General features: G+C 40.9%; 1 protein-coding gene across 4 annotated transcripts in view; it reads right to left on the minus strand.

Moving 5' to 3' along the window:
• Positions 1 to 25,812, minus strand: part of sptbn2 (spectrin, beta, non-erythrocytic 2) — a 51,144-nt gene that overhangs the window by 11,501 nt on the left and 13,831 nt on the right. For all 4 annotated transcript variants that reach the window (XM_069716451.1, XM_069716452.1, XM_069716453.1 and 1 more), the window contains exons 3-22: positions 9,900 to 10,051; positions 9,499 to 9,672; positions 9,101 to 9,192; positions 8,844 to 8,924; positions 7,592 to 7,707; positions 7,154 to 7,266; positions 6,862 to 7,049; positions 6,643 to 6,760; positions 6,207 to 6,365; positions 5,790 to 6,092; positions 4,016 to 4,169; positions 3,508 to 3,902; positions 3,151 to 3,414; positions 2,858 to 3,069; positions 2,413 to 2,550; positions 2,083 to 2,302; positions 1,390 to 1,926; positions 635 to 837; positions 445 to 535; positions 145 to 291 (exon numbers count right to left, since the gene is read on the minus strand). In XM_069716451.1, coding sequence (XP_069572552.1) covers positions 145 to 291; positions 445 to 535; positions 635 to 837; positions 1,390 to 1,926; positions 2,083 to 2,302; positions 2,413 to 2,550; positions 2,858 to 3,069; positions 3,151 to 3,414; positions 3,508 to 3,902; positions 4,016 to 4,169; positions 5,790 to 6,092; positions 6,207 to 6,365; positions 6,643 to 6,760; positions 6,862 to 7,049; positions 7,154 to 7,266; positions 7,592 to 7,707; positions 8,844 to 8,924; positions 9,101 to 9,192; positions 9,499 to 9,672; positions 9,900 to 10,051 — 3,857 coding nt within the window. The remainder of the gene's footprint in view (positions 1 to 144; positions 292 to 444; positions 536 to 634; positions 838 to 1,389; positions 1,927 to 2,082; positions 2,303 to 2,412; positions 2,551 to 2,857; positions 3,070 to 3,150; positions 3,415 to 3,507; positions 3,903 to 4,015; positions 4,170 to 5,789; positions 6,093 to 6,206; positions 6,366 to 6,642; positions 6,761 to 6,861; positions 7,050 to 7,153; positions 7,267 to 7,591; positions 7,708 to 8,843; positions 8,925 to 9,100; positions 9,193 to 9,498; positions 9,673 to 9,899; positions 10,052 to 25,812) is intronic.

Below are 25,812 nucleotides of genomic sequence, written 5' to 3' on the forward strand. Positions count from 1 at the left end.
ATGACTTCCTTAATCTGCTGTTTTGGCAACATCAGTGGTGGTAGATTGTACCCAATGTAAAAGGGGACAAAAAAATGTATGAGCAAAAAGTTCCAGTATATAGCCTTCTGTTGGATGTCAATATGTGCATATTTATAAAATTACCTTATCAATTTTGTCTAGCCAGTCTTTGTTGGAGGCTAGCTCTGCCATGAAGGCCTGGTGTTTCTGCCACTTGCTGTGAAGATTTCTGGCCTCATCGTACGACATGTCCTGAGCCGTCAGCATCTTCTCATTGATCCACAATGTGAGCTACAGAGGGGGAAAAAAAAAAAAAAGCTTTACAAGACAAGTTTTAATTTTAATACTACTACTACAATACTAAACGTTTCCACATTTTCTCCTTGATCATTTTTGTTAATTTATTCATGTTATGATTTCATTTAACTAAAACAAGATTTTGACCTCCTGTCCATCTTGGAGGAAGTGCTGAAGTTCCCGGTTATCCTTCAGCTTGGTCAGCAGCTCATTTGCAGCCTCCTTGTTCTTAAAATGCCTGGAGAGAATAAGCAGAAAGCTTAACTGTCTACTCTTCAAACATCTAAATCAAAATTGAGAACTTAGCGTCTCTGACATCTTTCACTTTTGCTCTAACCTTTCCTGGATTGAATCAACTTTTTCCTGGATCTTATCTGCATTTGCATTGGAGTCATTAATGAGGCGCCGTCCAGCCTCCCCCACACCAGTTATCTTCTCCTCACTGGCCTCTGTGGTGGTGAGGAAATCCTCATGCTTCTTAATGGCCTCTTCTGCTGCCTGTAGACTGGTGGGCATTTCTGTGTGGGACAGCACGTACTCCTAAACAGAGACAAAAGGAATGTTGAACTTGGTTTTCATGCAATTATCTAATTCCAAAGATTTTTTTGCAGCCTGTTTCATAAAGCGCACAGTAAGTGATGTATTGAGATTAAGACATTCAAAACATTCAAGCAGGTCAAGAAGAGGTAAAACTACAACAAGGTACAAATGACTATTTTTTTTGTTGTATTCACCAGGTTACATTCATTTGCTTCAGTTTTCTTAGAATGCCAACTCAGAAGTTGTAACGGTCCTTAAATAAGAATGAACTTTAATTTCTTCTTAATTTGATATTTGTACCACTTTGACCAATGATAGCAGTTATCCGAGTTTCATGAGACAGTGACCTTTACCATAGAGATCTGTGAGATTCAGATCAGATTCATTATGTAGTGTTGTATTTTGTATATTTAAGGCACACACAGTTATTTGGCTTTTAATGTGGCACTGACTGCCTGACTGTGGACTCATTCACTTGTGCCAAAAGTTGTTATTTCAATGAAGCCACAGCTCCCTGGCACAGTCTTCATTTCCATCGTGCATTTTCCTAACCTGGCTGTTGAGGAAAGCTTCTGCCTGCTTTGCATCTCTCAGGAAAGTCTGGAAGTCAAAGGCCTGGGCCAGAAGACTGTGGCGGTTCTCCCACATGCAACGCAACTCATGCCAGCCGGTGTCCAAAGCCTGGAGCCTCTGGGCCAAGAACATGTACTGGGCATCTGTCTGACCTTGGGTCACCTCCTCACCGACTGCACGCATCTTCTCATAGTCCTCCTTATAGTTATCCACCTCATTCTTGATACTCTCATGCTGGGCCAGCAAACTCTCAGCCTCAGGCAGAGAAGTGGGAATGTCCTCCGAGGCCACGGCTGTCTGGGTGCGGGATAGCCAGGACTGGAAGTCATCCAGATCCCTAAGGAAGCCCTGTAGCTTGCTGGCTTCGCCCAAAGACTCCTCCCGTCGCTTCATGGTGGCGTTCAACTCCTCCCACACCTCTTGAATCTCTGCCAGGCGTCCTTGGATCTCTCCAGCCTGATCTGGATGTTCCGTTGCCAGCTTTCCTGCTTCATTTCTCAGGTCATCCAACTTGCCCTGGAAAGAGATGAAAATGTATTTAACTATAGAAATTATGACAAATTAGCTTATCATGAAGGCCAAAATAATCTTCCAATCATTTTGCCTCGTTTTTATATTGAGTGTTCTGTTCCCTGCCTCCACCTTTAACCACTAGATGTGACCTATCCATACCTGAATAGCTTCCAGGTCCCTCTCCATGCCAGTTAGTTTGCGTTGCAGTGCCATCACTCCAGCCAGGTCATTGCCCAGGCTCTGAGTAGACTCAATCACTTTGGTCTTTTCTCTCATCCAAGTCTGGATCTCATTGCACTCAAGGTGGTAGTTCTGGATATTAAGGGCCGACTCGAGGTCTTGTTTCTTTTGACCAGCCAGTTGTTCGAACTCCTTCCATCTAAGGACAACATCAAATGTAAGACTTAAGACACGGACCACAGTTACCTTATACTTTATATTTCTGTGTAAAGTAGTGGGTTTTAATAGACCATAAATGTTAGCTCTGACCTGTTGTTTAGTTGGTCCTTTGTCTGATGGATTTGGTCTTTGTTACAGGTGTCTGAGCTCAACAGCTGCTCAGACACTTGGTTTACATCAGTGACACGAGTGCCGAGGTTGTTCATCTCAGGTTCCAGTGTCTCAAATCTGCATACATAAAAAACAGACAATTATTAAGTCACCCTGAGTCTTGCCTAATGTAGATATTTCCATATGTAATAAAAGCAATACATTTGAAAGCGTTGACTACATACCTTTAAGAACAAGATATGTTCAACTTTGGTTTAATTTTTAAACACTATCTCATTTGTTTGATATTAAAAATGTAACTTTAAGGGTCAGTTTTAATCTCTCCAACTTGAATGTGTTTTGAAGGAAAGTAATTTAGCCATAATTAAATGTCAATTTAATCTTATGTATCACCAGTTTTCCCTTCCCTCACCCACAGACTCACCTCTGCTGTACAACCTCCAAGTCTTCCAGTTTGGTGGGGATCTCCATGCCATGTAACCACTGCTCCTTTTCCTCCACCCAGAGCTGGCAGGCACCAGCTTCACTGAACATGCGGTAGAGGGCCAGGGCACCTTCCAGAGCCTGGCGCCGAGATGCTGACAGAGACTCCAGTTCTTCATACTGCTGCTCAATAGCAGGTAGGCGACCATCCACCTACAGTCAGCAATAAACAATAATTTAGTACAACATACAGCTGTCGTCACTGAAGAGGTATGAAAAACAAAGCACACATACTTGAGGGAAATTTATGTAGGCCTGTGGCAGTGCTTGAGTCTGCTCTTGCAGGGACTCAATGAGAGGCCGGTGGCTCTGGATCTCCTCCGCAATCTCCCTCTGTTTGCGAGCTAGAGTTTGGGTGGAGAACTCATCGTGGCCCACCTCTTGACTGGACACCTGTCTAAATGTCTCCATGATCCATGCCTCCATGTCACTGGCATCTGTTTGAAACTGTTGCAGGGCCACCGCTTCCTGAAGGCGCTGCTCTCTGAGCTTGGTGGTCTGAGGAGCACAAAGAACAAGAAAAAAATATTTGGAGAAACTGCCTTTATAAATGTACAAATATGAATATCAAGATTAGTGATGAAGACGCACGTCCTCCAGATGAGTCCACTGTCCACGGATGTCTTCGATCCTCTCAGTGACCTGTGGGGCTCCAAAGTGTCCTTCTTTCACCAAGGCTTCTCCAACTGCAATACTGTTACTCAGCGGGCCATAGCGGGCTGCCATCTCATCCCTGAAAGCCTCATGTTTACTACGTAGGTGAAGGGCAGAAGTGAGGTCTCGGCCACAGTCTCCACTAGCCAGGATCTGCTCCTGCTCTCTGATCCAGGCGGCCTCCTCCCCGAGATCCCACAGGAACTGCCACAGACGACGCGATTCCTCCAGGCGCTCTCTGCGTGTCCCAGCAAGGTGACCAAGCTCCTCATAGGCTTGACCGAGCAGGTCAACCTTCTCACTAACTAGTCCAGGCTCACAAGGTTTATAGGCTGGCAATTAGAAAAGGCAGAAAACACGGCATTTAGATACGATGCACAAAAAGGTCAGACCAAAATGGCGTGGCCTGTACAGAGAATGTGTAAATCCATGATTGAAAACTTACCCTGCTCGTAGGAAGTGAAACGATTCGCAGCTCCCTGCACTCCCTTGATCCTCTCTGCCTGACCTGAAATGTCAGCCTCTACCAGATTGTGTTTTTGCAGTAGGTCTAGCACATCGTGCAAATGTTTACCACTGTCCTGAGACTGCAGACGACCCTGAAAAAGACAGAAAGCACAGTCGAGTAGAATCATTGTTATTTTTTAAAATCTTAACAATATATATTAAAAAAAAAAACATCTAAACTGTTTGCAAATACTTCGAGCTGCAGTTTGCAGTTGGTGACATTTAAATGATGAAAAACCAATAATAATGAGTTACACCAGAATTTTAACAAGATGTAGCTGCAGACCATCAACCTAAACCGAAGGAGAGCTAGAGTCATATGACGTCAGAAAAATATCTTTAATCTGAGCCATCATGGCCTTCTGCTGATGAGCAGTTTACAAGCATTATAATTATGTGGGAATGCGTGATTAAATTGCTAACATTAACAGCCTGCTTCCAGCTACCACTGAAAAGTAGAAGAGAAATTGATTAACCTCAACCTGGACAAACAAATGTATATAGTTCACCTCCTCGCAAGCAGTTCCCTATCAAATGAAGCACCTCTGTAGTCTTTCTCAAATATGAGAGAAATGTAAAGAAAACATTCAATGTTAACTAGGGGAAGGGTCAAAGTTTAAAAGGACAAATCCTCAGATTAATACTGCACAGTCATGATATTTAATCTGAGGCAGGTAAATGTGCTGCTTATAAAACAGATGCACAATTGTCAGACTGATGCACAGCTGTGGGAGATTCCACACCAAGACATCGCCAATAGCAACAGCTATGACAAGTAGAAGTGCAGAGGGTATTACAGCCGTCCCACCCTCAGGTCACTGAGTTTTTATACTGTCTCCATCTCTGGTCTCCATCACTCACTACATCCTTAACACCTACGCACAAAGTGTTTTGTCATAAGTGATGACACTGCTGCCAGTGGAGTCATATTGACCGCACATGACAAAGTATAATTTACTATGTTGCCAGGGCATCATGATGATCTTTTGCACACACAAAAAAAAGGTGGAATAACTGAGGCAATTTGATTTCACAAAGGCATTGCAACAATAAATTGGTTTCAGGGGAGAACCACATCAAAAATATTCTTCTTGTATATGGATCATAAAGGAACAGGTGCAGCAGCTTCCCAAAATTATAAGGAAATTTCATTAATCTATCCTCAAATTCCTTCCAACAATATAACTTGAGTGAAAAGGAAATATCTGCAAAAATGACAATTAATTCCCATTTGAATCACCAGTCTAGGAAGTTAGATTCCCATTCAGGAAGTCTGTGTATTAATAAAGTAGTGTAAATTCAGTATAGTGAATTATGCTGCAAACTGTAAAATGCTGTGCCTGTGGCAATACCAGCATTTTCAGCCTGGAAGGATACAAATAAATCAGGATCACAGCATCCAGGAAAATTTGGCATCGCCAGATTTAACCATCTACGAACAACACAATGACTGGAGCCTACCTCAGTCGACCTTAATAAAGCCAGCATCGACTGGAAACAAAGATAAGGCTAGGCCTGTAAGAAGCTAATTAGTGCTGTTAAATGCAGACACTAAAGCTGCCAGGGACATATGTGAACAACTACTATCTTAATTGAGAGGATTATCAAATTCCTTTTTGTTAATTGAAAACTAAACCAACAGAATGGAGGTATAATAGCAGTGGTTCAACACAAGTTAAGTTGTGTAAGCACGTGTTTGGGTCACTTTTTACCTTCTCATCTGCCATCCAGTCCATGATGTAGCGCATCTCCTGGAACAGTCTCTGTAGGTCACGATGGGCATTCAGACGCTCTCTGCGTGCAGCCAGGAGCTCTTTTAGGTATTCCCAGAGTCGAAGCACATTATCCCTTCGCGCGAGTACACGCCGTACATCATGGTATCCCTCTGCGTCCAGCTCTTTGGAGACCGCCTCTACAGCAGCCACACGCTCCCAATATGCCCCGATGTCTGTCTCAATGGCCTCATGTTTACGGGTGGCAGCTTCCACTGCGCCCAAGTCAGTTCCAAAATTATCCTAAGAGGAAAACGCCAATGATTGTGAATCTATTCATTGGGTTTCAAATGCATCTGGAGCCACACACACACACACGTGTTTAGAATTCATTAAATATGATTTTCTTCTATCTACCTGAGACACCAGCCGCTGGTTTTCGCTCAGCCATGTCTCTCTCATGGCTGCTTTCCGGTCAAAACGGGCAGCTAGCATTTCCAGCTTCTCCTGGCGAATCAGCTCGTTTCTCAGTGCCAGCTCTCGCTCATGTTCGGCCTTTTCCAATCGTTCCCATGCCTGTCACAAAAATGAAAACATAGGAAGGCCTGTATCATCCAGCATTTAGGTTACTATTATCGTATACACGATCTTGCCAATTTCATAAAACTACATTTAATTAGTCGTAGATGACACTCGTGTGGTCTGACAAAACCTTAAAGTGAACATGAACATTTCCCAGAAGCATACAACTAGTTGCCTTTTTAACATACTGACTACACTTCATGTAATGTTGTCGTCACATTTATAGATGGAAGGCTGTATTTGCAGCCCCCACTAGAAGAAGTCGTCATACCTTATTGATGTCAGAGATGAGTTTGCCCTCTCTTGGCATGTAGACTTTCTGGTTGTTTGCTCTCATCTTGCTTTGGATGGTAAAAAGAAGAACTTCCAAGTTTCCTTTCTCTGTAAATCTGTGGAGACAAGACAGCACTGCTGTTTAACATACTGCTTGGTATCACATTTTGGATAACAATCATGGACTCTTTCATGGGCTGACTCAGCTGGTACTCACTTGGGGGGTTTCTCCACAGTCCTGTAGGAGTTGAAAGCCTGGAGCTGGTTCTGCACAGCGTTCAGTGAGTTAGCTAGCTGCCGATCATTGAGCGTCACTATGGTCTGCTCTATCCATTGCAGCAGCTCTGAAGCCAGGGTTTCGTACTTCTCTATAAGCTGGTCAGCCTCAATAGCGTAGTCGAGCACCTGCAGCAGAGAGATATTGATGAACCAAGCCAATGGAGGGATGAACACTCAATGTACACTTAAAATATACAAACACATGTACTGTATATTTATACACAGCTAACCTTGCCAATTCGTTTGCCCTCCACTGCCAGGGCTTTCATCTTGGAGAAGTAATGGTAGTAGGTCGCCACATAGGTAATGATGGACTTTTCATCAGGCTGATCTACATTAACATCTGGAAGAAAAAAAAAGAGCATGAAACATCTGCACCTGCGCTCTTCCCCATTTCTAAGTGGGCAAATACTAAAAATAACCAAATTAGAAAGAATCTGAATGAGAAGTGTTAAACGGTTTCCATCCTTGAACGTGCTTTTTGAGATGTCAGTGTAGTTGACGTGATGTAGTGTCGTCTAAGCTATAATTAATTGCAGTAATCCTCTATAGCCTAACTCCGTTCAATCTGTTTCGGGCAGCGGCTTAATGCCTTAGTGGACAGCATCAGGCCCTCGATGTAACTTACTGGAGTACTCTGTGTTTTTGCGGAGGCTTTGCCCACTCACCCTCTGGGTCCAGCAGCTTTGTGAGCCCCAGTTCCTTCTCAGCCACATTGAAAGCATTCTGGAGATTGTAGTGAGCATTGGATCTCTTCAAGTTATCAAACTCCATCAGGTCAGGTCTGCAGAGGATGGGGAACAATTGTGACTTTAGTAGGAGAAGATTGCAGAATAGAGCAGGGTATGAGAAAATGGCAGCATCATTCAGACTGACATACAGCATTGTGTTGCATTATAGAGAAAACAAATGATTGCAGTCCACTCTGTTTACAGAGCAGGGTGGATAAAATATTCCATTGGAATTAGGTAAAGTCATCTGCATGCAAACAGGCTTTTCATCTGTGGATTAAGCAAGCTGCTCCTGCCAGTTATTGCTTATTCTTGGCTGAGCCATGTTTTCATGTCGAGCTTACTTGGATACTGGAGGAGTATAAAATCGGTTTGGGGGTCTACATACTATTACAACTTTAAATGAGCACAACTTGGCATTTACAAAATATTAGAAAAAAACAAGCTATTTTCTTATTGAGCTTCAGAGTATTGAACTATACAATGGTAATAAAATCCTTTACTCCAAAGCATAGTTTTAACTCATAAATCACAACAATTCATTGCAGATATAATGGGAAGAAAAAGAGAAAAAAAAACCTCTTTGCATATTTTTAATTGCCTGATAATGTAAATGGTAGCGTCATGGTTTACATAAGTATCCCAGGGCTCAGTAACTCCTGAGAAAGCAATGTTGGCATTCATGTATCAAGTATCACCTTCATTGTGTGCAGTAATGAACAATACTCTCTGCTCTGTCTGAGTGAGGAGCTCGAGCTACATCTTTGACTTTGAATTTACAGTTGAAATTAAACTTCAGCTACTGATGGCCGTGTTACCAGCAGGGTGTGCAGCTGAGTTACCGAGCATAGCTCTTCATAGAAAATAAGTGGGTTATTATTTCTGTGATCTAGGTCATCTTACTCCCTATTTTATGTTCATCCTTTTAGCCATACTGCAGACTGAAGAATGGGAGGAGCAGCAGGAGACCTAAATAGGAAAGGGGAAAGAGACACTCCAGAGGAGGGTAACGGTGCTGCGACAGGTGCTCGTCATCAGCCAAAGGAAGATAAACAGAAAATACTGGACACATTTTTCAGTTGCAGGATGACCTAAAACGATTTAAACCCTCATCAATGTTATCCGATAAGGACAAGAGGGGACAGTTTTAATGCAGTAGGTGACATCAAGTGCAGGGAAAGTCACTGACCTGTGTTTGTGCACGATGGCATTGAACGCCATACCATCTCTCCAGCTGGTTGTGAAGTTGTGGATGTTGACATTGGGGTATCTGCAGAGACCAGATTAGAGGTCATTAATCATTAGCTCAACACAATGATTAATCAATAACCCTCCAGTAAAAACATGACTAGCATAAACTGTCAAATGTATACTGAACATATTGTCAGTATTGATATTCTGTTTTGAAACTCTCCCTCCAGCTCTCTTCTACTGCTCCTTTCTTACCCAGCAGTTTTCATTTGGCACCAAAGCAGCAGGGCGTCTTTCGCTGATTTCTTCTCCTTGTTGTCCTCTGTCTCCACACTGATGTCCTGGATCTGTCAGCAGAGCATTCATTCAATTAAAACTGTGTCCACATAATTTTACAGAATTACTAGATTATCAGATGTCGCAATATTATTATTGTAATCAATTATCTGTTACTACACCATACCAAATTTCAGGAGGGGTGAAAAAGAAATGGCAGTCAGTTCATTACTAAAATAACAGCATGAAGAATTACCTTGTAAATCAAACTGCAGCTGCATTAACCTCTATTAACCCCATTTTGTAAGTTTGCCCGAGCTGCATGCAGAGACCTGATGGTGGAAGGATGAGATCCCCACAATCACTTTATTTTTTACCTGGAAGCGAAGGATGATGGTCCAGATGAGACCGAGGGTGAGACGGTGATTCCCATCCACAATATCATGTGAGCCCATGTTTTCTAGATGGACTTTTTGCTCCTTGAGAAACTGCAGCGCTTTATCAACATTCTCCAGGCAGTGGATACGCATGCGGCCCTTTGTGGGTTTGGGCTACGGGGAGCACAGGAAAACGAAGGAAGACTTAGGTTGACATTGTTGAACAAAGTAATTACTAAACACGTGAAGAGGAGAAGAGGTGGCAGGACTTTAAGAGAAAAACAAGACATGAAGCACATGACTTCTCCTTCCTCCTGACTTGTGCTGAGCCCGGTCAGGGTCATGCAGAGGGCCTGGGTCAGGCTTGGGACAGAGAAGGGTGGTTTCTCTGAGATACTGACCAGCTGTTCTCCTGAGAGCACTTCCAGTAGGCGGATTAGCATGCGGCCGTCCCGCAGGTCAGTGTACAAGTCACCGATGCGACAGGTCACTCGGCCCAAGTGAGAGTTTACCCATTTGGTAAAGGTCTTCTTCTGCACTGCTTCACGCTCATCTGCAAATGACAATGAAGAGAAGGGGGGTTGAAGTCGCATTACACAACCAAAATCACAAGTGACTCAGCTGACTGAGGTGACACTTGCTTCAATATCATTACTGTGTGGAGATTACTACTTACAGGGAATCAATTTTGCTCTGAACAAATACCGATGCAGTCTATAATATGATCACTTCTGAGTGCAGACAGGTGACAGTAAATCATAAGGACTTGAGCCGTGGTACTCTGTAGTTCATTTCACAGATAAGCTATGCCATTAAGTCTTCAGGATCATTCTATTGACAGCTTAGTGAGAGGTTTTCACTCTTCAGACCAACGTTTACTGATGACTGTGTGCATTGCTAATTACTCTAATGAGGTAAGAGAAAGAGTGACAATGCAAAATTTCACACAAAGGCATTGACAATAATTAGTGCTTTTTCTTTGTTACTTTATATGAGCAGGACTAAAAAAAGAATCACAATAAATTAAGCTGTAACAGCAGCTCAGGCATATGGACCGGGGGAGTAAGAAGCTAATCCTGCTCCACCACCTAACAAGGTGACCTCATTTCTAGGACACAAGGTCTCCGTTCCTTTTGAAAACACGATTCTTGCCCTGTACTGACTGCACTGCACCGAAAAAAAAGCCCACGTAGCAGACATAAAATAGATCAGATGACCAGCTCTGTACTAATAAGAATCAAATATAGGAATACTTGCAGCAGCATGAAATGAAATGAAATATAATACTGGCGGACATAAATGAATCTTTTCAAACAATAAAAATAGCAAAGACTTCATATTTTGATATCCATCATCAAAAAACCCAAACCACTATTAGCCACGTGTTGAGTGCAGCTGTGTATGTCCATATAATAGGTGCACACCTTACATAACACCCTCGATAAAAAATAAATCTTAATATGTAGTTTAGATTTTGCGACAAATCCAAAGGAAAGATAGAAATGTAACCAACGTGTCAGAAAGTAGTTTTAAGGGGTCAAGAAGTCCAGCAACCTGAACACTAATTTGACAAGCATCTGTCCACTGTCCTTTTTGGTCTCCCTCCCTATTCAGTGGAAACAATAAATTATTTATAATACAGCAGTCCAAAACAAGTATTTAAAGCTTATCGAAGGCATTGTTTCTGCTAATGTAAAAGCTGAGGCAGCTCAGTTTGTTTGAAAGAATGTATTCCTTATTTTGTTGCACTAAATTAATTTGTATTTTTACACATAGACATGTTCATTTTTCAAAGGCCAAATCTAAATATCTAGTCAGTTCATGAAACAGTGGGAGACTATGAAGGTCAACAAGGTTAAAATAGTTATATTAAAAGAGTTTAGTACATTCATGGAAGTTTCTGTAAAATAAAAAAAAAAGAAACAAAAAGATGCCCGAAAACGATTTCTTTGTACACAGTGATTGAAATTGCATCATAAAACTAAAGTATTACTAAGTTATGACAGAGTTGAGTTGTTACAACTTTGATTAATAAATGAATACTAAGCCACTCCAAAACTAGTGAGCAAACTGAGGTGACCAAAGACAGCATGTTATGTAATCAACCTCTGCCAACCGTCAGCTAAAAAAGGAAAAGATTTTGTAATCTCACACGCGCCTCTCGTAACATCACGGAACATATAGCTGTTGACCTGTTGCAAGCTGAAGGTTCTTCCTCTGTATCAATACGCGAGACAGGTCCCCTTTGGAAAAATATATAATACAGTAAGACAGGCAGTTTCTTGTGATGTACTTATAAAGCAAATTGAAACTAATAAACTACAAATTTTCCCTAAACTAAAGTTTAAGTGCATCACAGCTGTTTAACCTGAATAGAATATGACAGAGTCCTCTACAGGTGTGACTTCTGTAACTTATTATTAAGTCCCTTCTTAACTACCCTCAGGACTTTTGTTTCACCCTCTATCTTAATGAGCAGGCTTCCGTACTGTTTGTTAATGCACCACCAACATGCTCATAAGGCTGCATACGTTATACTATGAGCATCAGACTGGTCTAATACAAATTTCTGCCAACTCCAGAAGGCCACACCTGTCCCGTCTCATGTTTTCCTTGTTGGGACTCACATTTAGTGTCCTTTATGGCCATCTGAGCTTTGAGATGAAAACATCAGGGAATGTCACTCTGCCAAATACCATCACGAAGAAGTGTTTGTTGTAAGCCTAGCTAAGTGATAAAATGCCAGAGGACTGTGGATCAACCTTCCGTCATTTGCTTTTCTCTTAAGAGCACCATCTGCCAAAGTAAGGTGGCCCGTGTTAGAATGAGCAATTTTTGGTTACAAAAATATTTCTTCATCTCTGTTGAATCTGGAGATTTGGAGAAATATACAGAGATCTACAATCGCTTCAGAGAGTATTCCAATCTCTTCACATTTGCATTGCAATATAAAGGTAGTTTTAGATGAATAAAATTGGCTTTTTTTCCAATCTACTGACAATAACCCATAATAACCAAGTGAAAACATGATATTAGAAATGTTTGCAAAAGTATTCATTCATTACTCCAAATTCTGATCAGATGCAACCTGTTTGCTTTAATAATCCTTGTGATAAGACTAGAACCTGACGAGTATGACTGCGGCATTTAAAGTATTTGGATAACATTAAGAAAGGAACACGAGCGTATATAATTGTGCGTTCAGGCAGGTGGGAATTGGGAAAGTTCCCATTTAAGAACGCCCCGAATGGGAACACAGCTAGCAAACTATGAAGGGTAGGCTAACCAAGTCGTACTATTTACGAAACAAGTATATTTAATTATTTCATAACTAATATTGCCATGTCAAGTGACATCAAACCTACTTCTCTGAGCTCTCAAAAACCTCCTACTTTCGAGTGGAATATTCCCAGTTTGACAGATGTTTAAGTGTATTTGCCAACACGAAGCTCAGAACATAGGTTGGAGCTTTCCCATTACCGTAACGTCCCACAATTCACACTGCACGTTAGGACAAAATCCAAGTCATGAAGTTCAAGGAACTGTCGGTAAATGTCCACATTAAAACGATGGCAAGGCACGGAGCAAGGCTGAGCTACAAAATCACTTCTAAAGCGTTCCCTGTTTCCAGGAGCACGGTCGAATCAAGCATTGTGAAATGAAATACATTTGAAACCACCAGGGCTCTTCCAATCAGACCATTATGGTAGAGTAGCTAGACAGAAGCCACTCATGAGTTAAAGACTGGATCCTTGAAGAAAACCCTCTCAAGAGTGCAGAGAGCAGAGACCGGGGATTGAGGACAAGCGTCTGAATGTCACCGAGTGGCCCAGCTGAAGCCCAGACTTAGACTTAATATAAGTTCTGTGGAGACAACTGAAGATAATAGTTCACGGACGCTTCCCATCCGATATGACAGAGCTTGACAGGATCTGCCAGGAAGAATGGGATAAACGCCCCAAATCCAGGTTTGCTAAGCCTGTGGAGACTTTCCCCAAGAAGACTCAAAGCTGTAACAGCTGCCAAAGAAACTTCTACAAAATATTAAATTCAGGAAATGAATACTTCCAAAAGAGAGATTTCAGTTGTTTTTTTTATTTTGTACAATATTTTGAACATGTTTTCACTTTTACCTTTCATGTTACTGCCTGTTGACTGAAATAAAAGTAATTGTGCCAAAAGTGATGGAGTTTGAATACTTTCTGAAGCGACTGTATAATTGAAATTTTCATTTGAGAAGTTTAACAGTTGAAGGCAAAAAAAATAGGTGGCTTCAGAAAGAAATATGAACTCCAAGCAGCTGCCGGGGCTGACTAGAGTCACGGCCTACAGGCACAACTACAAAGTCAAAAACAGGCGTTCCCTGCTATCCCGGCTAACAGCTCTTGTCTCCTGGATAAATGTGTTTTCTCCTGGTTTATCTAAACTCAAAGATATCAAGACAAACAAGGAATGTTATACTGTTACAATTAAACAGCCACTCAGTTAAACAGCGCTACTTTAGCTTTACAACAAATTGGCGGTTTTGGGCTGTGGTTCAAGTTTCTTGTCATTCTTCCCTCCAAGAACAGACGCTCACCAGACCTGATTTGTGGGTCTTCCCATCTTACTCGTGTACTGACAGATTATTAAATCATTAAAAAGACCACAAATTGATTTGAAGCTGTTCAATGAGCCAGAAAAGGTGGGTTGCTGCGGTACATGGAGTACCGTGGACAAGCCCACATTCTTCCTGCGGCTTGGTCATGTTGTGACAGCACCCAGCATTAAGGAGGAGGCGGTCGGCAGGGGTCCTAAAGAAGAAATACTGCTCCCGTGCTGGTGCTGCAGTCCTAATAACAAGGCTACTGCACAAGAACACAGGACAGACAAACACAGACATCAGTCCCTGACGTGTTTGCTCATTTATAGCAAGCAAACACAAACTTGTCATCAGGTCCGGCTGCAGCAAATAAGGGCAAGACTGCTGCAGCTGTTTCGTCTGACAATGCGACACTTGTGGATCGTCTGGTTCGTGCATAGGAAGATATATAAAGTTTAATGTAGATATAAATGGTGAGTAACTATAATTTAACTTGTAAGAACGCACCGCCTCAACAACAGGAAGTGAGAGAGTGTATTTTTTAACAGAGCATATACTGATAATTGAAGGTGTGACAATATAAAGGAAACAGCAGCTATGCCTCCTCTATAAGGTCAGATTTCTAAAATCATGCATAATACCTGCAGAGCCTACCAACATTTCTACACAATAGACGACAAGAGAGATGAACGGGGAAATCTGGACTACAGAAACCAACCGTACTAATTACAGGTAGTCTTGCTAAATCCTGCATAATCTTAGCTTCATTTGACAAACAAATATTTCTAAAATGACATTCTACACCAGCCTTCAAACATGCATAATTCAAAGTGATGACTCTCACTAAAGTTCACTGTGCCAACATCAGGGGCTACAGAAGGTGATAATATTATGTTTAATGTATTGATGTATACATGCCTGTAATCCAGCACAAAACAGAAAATGGCTGCTCTGGTATTTATATGAATCCTAACAAGTGTACCCCATTGTCTAATAAGGATTCAATCTACTGAAATATTTTTTTTTTCAACAATTGAAACGTGTAGAAACACAAGTACTCCTAACCACTAAATTGCATTAAAAACCCTCTGGGACAAGATTTACATTTATTCTTATTCGAGTTTCACAGATATGAACATTTAAATCCGTTTTGAAACCCCTCTCCTATCCTTGAACTCTATCTCTCCTTAGACCTGTGTGTGTTTGAGCTACAGAGACACAAGTGATTCAAATTTTCAATGGCATGTTTTTCTCCATTGTTTCGGCTACTAATGACAGATCAAAACTAGTAGTTAGAGGCATCACTAGATGTTTCGACAGCATATTTGGGCTTGTCCAGTCACTTTGAACATGTTCGTGTTTGATTGTAAGCTTTAAGTATATGTCAGAGTGAGGAAGTAGACCGAGGGCCTGTCTCAGCCAGTGCCCTCTTTACAATTGAAGGTACTGGGGTTTAGCGCACTGCTGCTTTCCTTTTTCGCATTCAAACAAACTTGGGCACTGTTGACGATGATGAGTATCTGCAGGTAATCTGAGCAAATATGCCGCCAGGCTTAATCCTGTCTGTGTGGCTCATAGTGGCTGGGATCATGTTTGGTGATCACATGGAGACAGATTGAACTAACATTGACTTAGTGAGCAGAAGAAAACCATATCATATCTGGTCTTCAGAACAACGTACGTGCAGTCTAGGACAGAGATTAAGTGATTATCAGCTGCACTGATTGTACTGAGGTCGTTTAATGTTTAGCTGATCCTTTGTGGGTACCTGGACATTTGATACTGATCAGAGAAACAATTTCCCATTTCCCAATGATTTCCCATTTCTTGTTTATATTTCATGTTTCATTTATTGCCTGTAAAGTCTGCTGCTCTCTGAGCTGACAATCTCAGAGAAGAGATAGTCTGATCACCAGCAAATGTAAAAAAACAAAAACAATAACGTCATCAAATGACTGTCATTGGAAAAAAAAACAAATATGTTGTTTTGGTGGGTGCATATTTAAAATATGCAAACACATTTGAATCCTGTACTGTGAAAAAAGCTTTACCATAACACTGATGTCACTTAAAGAGCTCATTAAAAACACCACATACTTTGATTTCCTATGTCAGAATCATGTTTGAGTGGAAGTTGCCCCGCTGGTACACAGCGAAATTAGTTTAAGAAAAGACTGCGCCCATTTGTCATTACCAATCTGTTTTCTAACTACCAGCATGCATAATGTGGACATTGTTGAACAGTCATCTTGGCCAGTCACTAACCTCTTCATACTGCACAAATGGGTAAAATGTTAAAAATCCCTGACCCTGACATAAGTTGGATGGAAACTATGACTTAACGGAGGCAGTTTATCACTTGATCAGCCAAACAACAAATCCAAAGATCACTGGCCATCACTAACTGATGAAGACTTTGACAGCAACTTTTAGTGTTTACAATCTTCAAATTCTACTGAAGCTTCACGTTCCTGTAAACGTCCACCTCACTGGCCGAAACATTTTGGTATATGTTGCTGTATACACAACAGACACCGGCCCAGAACAAAATGCCAGCACTGCTCCTTCAACAAAGACAATGCCGTCACTGTTGTCCTCCTGTCTGTTTTCACATCACGGAGACAAAAGTAAGCATTAGTTGGGGAGGAATAGAGATTCTCCTTCTTAAAGGCCACTTTGCCTTATTGCTCACCATCTTCTGCATCCCTCCACTGTGTTGCATGACTCTGCACTTTGGACTCCCTGTGGCATCATTTTTGCCCAGCGGGCAAGTAGTGACTCCATCCATAAATAACTTCCCATAGTAAGCATTTCTCACAATAGCACCAAATGCGCAATGCAAGTTTTCATTTGGCGGGCCATTTACTGTCAAACACAGGGATATGGTCTAGTGATTACATTTCAGAGGAGATAACAAAGGCTTTAAGCAATAGGTCAGGCCTCGGCACAGGCTGGTCGTCATTAAGTGCTGCAAACAATTTCACCTGGTTTCATGTCCTGCCCAGGTCATGCCTTTGTCCTTGGCCATTGTTTTCTTCCATTTCTAGCTGAGCTGAGATGTCCTTGACTGTAAACTCGGAACATCTTGTCCGTCACCCACTCTCAGTTTGTGAAATGAGTACCTGTGGTCACCCCCTCCTTCAAAAGAATGAGGAAACTACCTCCATCAATCTGTCCACTTTAATGACCTTCTCTTGAACATTCGCCACACAAACAAGATTATCATATTGTGCCAAAAGGTATAGAGAAAGACACTAATCACTGGGAGTCAGACTTTTTTCCTTATTTTTTAGCTCTGCAGTAATTGTATGTATATATTTTTCCCCAGCTAAAATACAATTCTATATTGCAAATGCAGATTGTTACGCTACAATTTTTTTTTATATTGTAAATTCAGAATATTATTGGATTTAAACTGGACATAAAATTTTCTATGAGTCAAAGTTTAAAGAGAATAAATGAAGGGTGAATGAAGTGTGATGTGTGTAATGCAAGTTAAAAGGTAAACCACATTATTATAGGGGTGTATATGTTTATAAACGCTTACAGTATTTACCCTACGTATTCATTTATCTATATATGAACATTTCGGTTTGATATTTAACTGCCCGTTTGATATATTTAGGTAATTCTTAATAAATGTATAACCAATAGAAGATCAGACATGCCGCATTCTTTGCTGCACTGGTGGCAACATTTGACACAAAAATAAATGCGGTTGAGAACGAGAACATGGCCACAAAACTGTGGTCTGGTGGGGCAAAATACACAACAATAACAATTGATACAAACCAACCTAATCTGGAAACGCCCTGAAGCTCAAGAATCCACAGTCATTGGCCTTGAACTGATTTTCTGTGTAAGATTACAGAGTAGACCCAGGGCGCTCATTACAGGGATGCCATGCCATTTATCACGTACAGTAGTGGAAAAAAAAAAAAAAAAAATAACTCAGATAGTCAAAAGCAGCTTGTAAGCTTTGTGGTTGGTGGTTACCATTTCTTACTCACACCAGTGGCTGGTTTGAGCTGAGACAACAACTGTGAATCAGGTGTGGGGTGACATGAGCAACGCAAAAACAAGAGGACCAACCATCTTAGAGATGTCGACGTTCGTAAGTAATGGTTCAGCAACAGTGGGAAAGCAATGCATGGTGTACACAGCACTTAAAGCTACGAGGCTAGAAATTAACTCTACAAAGGAATATGTGGAGTGACTCGAATCTTTCTCCTGCCCTTGGTAACTGCCTACACCTAACCAAGGACACAGTGACACGTTAATAAGTTTCCATTGTGGGCCAAAGGTGCTCCTACACAAGTTCTTTCTTCGCTGCTTTTTCAAATTCACCATTTTCATACTTTTAAAAGAATGTTCAAATATCTACAACAACAGAATTTGCTTCAAACAGTCTTGGGAAGGCAGCAATTAAGAAAAATCAATCATTAGATGTTAAAAAGTTATAAGGTGTTGCACTGTGTACACCTGCCATTGTTTGTCAAATTATTCAGTGCAATGTTGAAATTTTTAGTACGTGTTTAGGAAACTGAAAATGTGTGAACTGAGGTAACGTTTGTGCAAACTGCCACATGCAGATGCACACGCTTTGTCGTTTTCCCCCCAGATAAAAGCGGAACTGCCTCTCCTTTGCTTATGACTTTGAAAATAGGGCTGTGGTAAAACCGCCGCCTTGCCACATGTGGCATGAGTTATTCTTACACTTTTAATAGTTTGAAGTTGCAAGTATAGAAACTTGCTTAACTTTAACAGGTTTGTTATTACAATGACTGTAAGAGAGAAACCTCTCGCAGTACTGGCCTTTCTGTCCCTTTCTGAAGGCAGTGAACATGCCTTTCAGTCACATCTCTTTGTGCCAGCTGCAGCTGATAATGGGGAAGATGGGGGAGGAGGGGACAGGCCAAGGCCAATCTCATGAGGCTGAGGACAGAAACAAGCACCTCTCAGCAACAACATCTGGACACCAAAGGGGCGTAAAATGTAAATAAGACAACAAATATCGTTAAGTCTCCAGAACTGCACTTTCCTGTTACCTTTCTGAGTAGGAACCTGTCAATATTAGCAAAACTGTACAAACAAAAAGCCATTTCGTGTGTGTGTGTGTGTGTGTGTGTGTGTGTGTGTGTGTGTGTGTGTGTGTGTGTGTGTGTGTGTGTGTGTACATATGGTGAGCCCTCACCAAGGTAATGTGACTCTGAGTTACAGCTGGAGGCCACTAGAGTCAGAGCATTCACTAACAGTTTTAGAAATATTAAATTACCATTTTCAATTCATAGTGAGCTGCTAGACTTGAAATTTGACCAAAATGCAACATTGATCTCTTTCAGTATCAATTCAAATCCTTAAATAAAGTATGAGAACAAAAATGCCTCTGACAAAGTAAGATACGCACACCGAGAGTAAAAAAAACCATTTTGCTTTGGACACTTCTGTTTTGAAATTTGACTTAAAAAAAAAAAAAAAAAAAATAGAGGACCAACAGTACACAAGTTGACACTACAGTGTGAAATCAGTCGATTCAGTGCACAAAAAAAAGAAGAAAAAAAAGTCTAAGTTGCAGACTTTTGTTTGGACATCTTTTCACTTTATATTTGTTTTAAAGGCCTTGAGGGGGAAAAAAAAAAAAAAAAATTGTTGTGTCAAAGTACTGTGTATTTGAATAACGCCATGCTGCTAATGCCTGCTGAGTGACAGTCCAGCTAAAGTCCACAGCAGTCGACTCGTATCTTGGACAGTGACCCTTTGGACGGAGATCCTGTAGCCTAACACAACTCTAACATACCGCTGTATTTATCTATGGAGTGGGATGTCAAACCAAACTTACAATGTATTTATCTTGGCACCAAGGTCCATAACTGAAATATAAAGGCACTAAAACCTCTCTATTGTACTTTACACACAAGAGGCACCGTAAAGGCACAGTATATTATGCACAGTACACAGTGCACAATATGATTTGGGCAACAAGAAAATGCTGAAGTGTCAAAGTATGGCACAAAACAACAGCCCTCCTGCCATCTTTAAATAGAGACTGCTTCTTTGACACAAACCATGGGGACTGGTGTTTCATTAAAACCGTCTCCCCATCCCATATTAATCTAATTGCTCTGTTTAATGTTTACCAGTTAAATATAACCTAACAGTCAGAAAATGCTAGATGTGTTGGGCACTTTCATGTTTGACAAGTCAAGGAAAAAAACTGCCTATTTCAAGCCACTGGAAATACTTTTTTTTAAAATATTCTTGTTCAAGTTTCCCTGTTAAGATGTTTTAGCCTTCGCATGGAAATCAATACAGCAATATATATTGTAAAGCTGAGGTCAAAATTCTGTCCAAAAAGGGTGTAACTCTGGCACAAATAGCTTGTGAGGTGACAAATATTTCATACAAAATTCAAACTCAGTGCACATTTTCTATGCAAGACTATTTTGTAAATGCTTCTATTTGTGTGAAGTGGTGGCAAAATGTGAGTAGACATCTATGTTGTCATTCCAGCAGACATCATGATTTAAAACAAAGAGGGTTTGACAGCCAGGGTAGTCAAACTGGATATACAAGTGGGTGTTGCTAAAAAATGTGTTTACACATCTTGGTCTGTGCATATTTACAGCAACTTTTATCCAGAACATATCCATGTACAGAGATGATCAGCAAACTACATAAGAGGTATATCTATCTTACATACATCTGTTTCCTATTTCAATTTCCCTACTACAGATTTAGTCAGTCCAGTCTGAATTGGCCTGAAAATTTCACAATATTCTCGTTATAGGGAAGTTTGACTGAATCATGGTTGGTGGCTTATCGGTGACCCCCAACACTAGAGTGAGTTCCAGATCTTCTTGTCTGACAAGTGGAAAAATAAATGTAGGAATGTACCCTGAGCTTTTGGGTGCATAAAGCTGTTAATCTTATATATTTCTTTGAAAAAAAAAAAAGATTCCATCTTTTCTGTGGCTATTATCTCCAGTCAAGAGCACTGGTGCCGTCAGCATGCAGACATTTCTTTTTATTCAGACATCACCTCACGACTAATTCATCCTTTCAGCAGACTAGTCTGGTGGCACAGGAAATATTGCGAAATACTGAATGTGAAATATTGTTGGTCCACTGTAAGAACGTCAAACTTGCAGGAAAAGTAGGCATGCCCCTCAAGTAGACTCAGAGACAGCTCTCTATTCCAGATGGCAAGTGTGTGTGGTGTGTGTGTGTGTGTGTGTGTGTGTGTGTGTGTGTGTGTGTGTGTGTGTGTGTGTGTGTGTGTGTGTGTGTGTGTGTGTGTGTGTTCATTCACTATTGCATGTACACACTCAGCTTTTTCAAATACTTTACCGTGTGGCCTGTGACGACTAAGACTTCTAAACATCAAAGGAACAGGCCACGTGATAATACAAGAATTCAAGAAAATAATTTGTTTAAAGTTACACCACAAAGTTGAGTTTATTTTAATAATGTTCACTAATATTTAACAAAAGTGCTTACAGATGTTTGCTAGGAAGGTAATTGGGTTTGGGAAGTACCAGGACTACTTTCAAATAAAACCACTAAGTGGTAAAGTCCAAGATTTTTTGCCAGTTACCACAGTATGTCACAACCACCCACTACTGTGATTTCTGTGCGCCGAACCTCACAGACCTCGCAGGCTTTAGGCAGATACAGAGCAGTGCATTGTAATAAGATAAGAAAGGACAGGTGGCCCAGTGATCAGGTGCCAGACTGCCGGCCTGCTTTAGATCTGAGCTGAAGCCTACTGCGTGTGTACAATTGCTATCCTCGTTCTCTCCATATACAGATCGGAAATAGTACAGAACAGAGAGAGGGATTTTATCAACTTCCCACAGGTAATCACTTATGCCAGAAAAATGCTGAACTATTTGGGGAATCATTTACAACCCAAACCACGTGCACATGGGACTATCCCTAGCCAAATAGTCCAATCCTACTTAATATTTCCCGTTTCAATAAATGCACAGACATGTGTTAATAGGTAACACTGCTTATCTTATCAATAATTTGTTCACATTAACAAATGTTTTCATAAGCCACACGCCAAACAACCTGAGACTCTTAACTGTGAAGCAAACAGGACAACTACTTTATATATTCAAATATGCTCACTCAACTAACATAAACAAACTGGTGGATTAATGTATGATGTAAAGTTATTTATTCGTAGAATTTCCCTTTTAAACAAATTGACAGATTTGTATAACTCTTACCTTGCAGCTGTTTAAATCTTCCCTCCAGGATGTTAGAGTATTGCACCTGATTAACAAATGCTGCTGGAGACAAGCAGGGCTCTCTGTCCCTGTGTTCCCACTCCATAGTCTTTTTTTCTCGATCTGCCTAAATATTCCTTTCAGAATTCTCCTACATAGCACAGCAGAAGCAACCTTTGCAACCAAAATCTTTTCGAGGCTTGTCCAGAAGTTATGTTTTGTATATCCAAAATGCCTTGGTTTATCCTCCTCTATTAGATTCCCTGGTGCGCCTCGGCAAGGCACAACACGAGCTTAAAAATGTTGCCGCCTGTTCTTGTCTTCATCTACTGTATGTCCCACCTTGTCCAATGAAAACACAGCAGAGTGGACGCTTTTTTCAAAGAATCATTTCAAACAAAACTGAAGAACAAAATGTTCTCTTGTTTCATTCATTTCACCACGCTTGTAGCCTCTGAGCAAAGTTAAAAAAAAAAAAAACTAAAAAAAACCCCTCTGGTTTCACTCCCTTGTGGTTCTGGTAAAGAAACCCTGGGTATTCCTTCCCTCCAAACTCTGAACAGGCATTTGCTGATGCAGAGCACAGCAGAGCAAGTTAACCAGCCATGGTTGGATAGCTGTGTAAACAAAGCCTGCTGTGCAGTCTGAAAAATGGTACCATTTGCATAAGGTGTGTTTGGGGGAGGAGCACAAAGGAAGAACATGGTGGAAGGGTAAAGGGAGGGAGGAGGTATAGAGGTGGACTAAACCATTAGAGTCCTTTGCTCACTGTAGCTCGAGGTGGATTATCCAACTCCACCTTAATTCCAGGGAGCTCCGGGGTGTGGCCTGCCAAGAAGGTGCATCACAAAAGTCCCCATCAATTTATGCGGTCTTATCCCCGTGTGGTTTGTTCTTCTTTCTATCATTGTCAAAGACAACATTTGATCTTCCCTGTTCTGTACATTGTGCTTGCCTCGATGTAAGGCGTTAACACAGGAAGGAAGTTGTTGAGAAAGTCTCAGAAACACAACAAGCGTTTTCCTGCCTCAATAAGATTTCAAAATGTCAATTTGGGTGTCTGTTTAGCAGATGGTTAGGCAGTGGTTGGGGTGGAAGTGAGTCATTACCTGCCTAAAACAATTATAGAATTATACTGCGTGAACACATTTCATGTCTTACTAGATCGGGGACAAGTATGGAAATGATTATGTTACCTCTTGTTAAGGAGACAATGTATTTTCTTTTTTGTTATCATGGTATTTTCATTTGTCATATTAAAAGCCTGTTTGCAAACACTGTAGGAAACTGGGCTGGGATTTTGAAGTTTCAAAACAAGTATTTTCCTCTATCAATGAACAAAGTAACATTATTTTATAGCAACAGTAATTGCAGCTTTTTGTGCATATTTCAAAATCTAATGCAAGTTTATGTGTGCAGAACTTTTTTTTGTTGATATTTCTTAATGCAAATGTATTGATAAATACATTTTGAGAAGTGAATAACAGTGAATGGAAGATTTACTACTTCCTGCGGTCTTTAATTGAGCGCCCTGAAGAATCTAACTGTAGTGCAAAGCTACAGAGTTAATAAATGGCAGTGCAAGAATTACACAAGACTATAAACACAGTGAGCACTAAAGTCATAGCCTTTCTTATGAGCAGATAGCTTTTTGATCTGGCCTGGACAGGGCGCAGTGGTGTAAAAGTCTCATTATTTTCTGATCTGTGTTTGTACTGATGAGCTGGCAGCATCTGGATGGGTCTCATTAGCGGACAAAATGCCCCGGGCCTTCTGTGACTAGGTATTTATGGAGGAGGGGGACTGGACTAATGAGATCCAACGAGGACACACTTCCTCTGAGGAACAGAAGCTATGTTATGGTCACGTGCAGTGAGAAAACTAGTAAACCACAGTAATGCCCATTTAGGAGCCCATTGGGCATATATCAGACATCACAATCTCATTTAACATCAGACGCAGATGTGACAGCAGGCAGATAGTACGTCTGGCACATGCATCTTAACATATGTTAAAAACAGTTTCCTCCTGATAACCATCAATCATTTGGATATACTGATAAAGAAATGTACTGAACAAGATTAACAGGCTACTTTGTGGATGTTGTGTCGTAATAAAAAAAAATAAAAAAAACTGAGTTATCTGTTAAAGTGAAATGTGGGAGAAACTCTTGCATTGAGCAAACCAGAATTAATAATAATTAATGATGGCGTGGTGTGGTGAATGAACCCAGACGAGAAAAAGGAAAAGACAGAAGCTGCTGGGGGAGTAAGCACTACCAGTGGGAAAAGGGGAGATCTATTGCCGAGCATACAAATTTTATTCATCTCAGAGCACAACCCCTTCAAAAGATGCAGGGGAGGACGGAAGGCTGGACCATACTCCCAAAACCGCCAGTAAATATCTGATCTGAAGGGGAATCCCTCTGGAGCTAATAGGCTTGATTTCTCATGAGAGCGACTAAAGTCTGAGTACCAATGTCTACAACTGTGGCCAAATGGGAGAGAGTGTATGATTTTTGATGACTTGTGCTTTTTAGTTCATCATATATCCATCAAATATAAAGCCATAGTCTCAATATATTCCATATTTAACTGGTTTGTCATGTAATTACATATGTATTGTGAAGAATAACAGTGTTCATTTGGATACATTCCAAAGTGCTTCAAATACTTTTTTTTTTTTTTTAATTATTCTTTCCAACTGTGGAAATACAAGTAAATGAAAGTAAATACATGTAACTGTGAAGCAGGGCGTTGCTTAAAATAATGCAAATTTGCACAGCTTGCCTCGCTATCCACACAGTATAGAAGAGTAGATGCAAATTATAATGATCTTGTGAAACAAGTGGCACCCACAGCTGTAAGACCAGAAGTAAAAGGACTCCAACCCACTAGAAGATATGCCAGAAGTGTAAACTAGGAAATCCAACGATCATATTACATAAAGAAAAGTAGATTGAGAGACACTGTAAGTGAGAAGTGTAAGTGAGCAGGACCTTACAGAATGCAGAAGAACACGATATTTGGGGAGAAGTTGTAAAAGGTGGGCAGGAGCTGAGCCTCGGGGGGGGGGGAGCTGCTGTAGCACATGAAAGAATGTGCACATCAAGTCCACACTTGTTAAACTGAGATGGTATCACAGGCATTCACTCAGGGGTACACACACTAAAGCATGGCGCAACATAATATAATTATATGACAGCGAAACTCACTATATCTTTAAATACAGCACAATGTGTACACAATCAGAATACAGCTCACCTAAAGAGTGCTTTCTGCTGAATGAGGACACGAGGTGGGCTCCATTTGTAAGTGAAATTAGGTTTATCTTTCAGAGATACTTTGACTACTTTAGTAGCGCGAGCGTGTGTGTGTGTGTGTGTGTGTGTGTGTGTGTGTGTGTGTGTGTGTGTGTGTGTGTGTGTGTGTGTGTGTGTGTGTGTGTGTGTGTGTGTGTGTGTGTGTGTGTGTCATGGTGTCTGCCTGGTGCTCCCCT

This window comes from Brachyistius frenatus, unplaced genomic scaffold (assembly GCF_029030835.1).
Source record: "Brachyistius frenatus isolate BFR_SWC_R1_liver_20210118 unplaced genomic scaffold, ASM2903083v1 Contig_157, whole genome shotgun sequence".
Lineage (NCBI taxonomy): Eukaryota > Metazoa > Chordata > Actinopteri > Embiotocidae > Brachyistius > Brachyistius frenatus.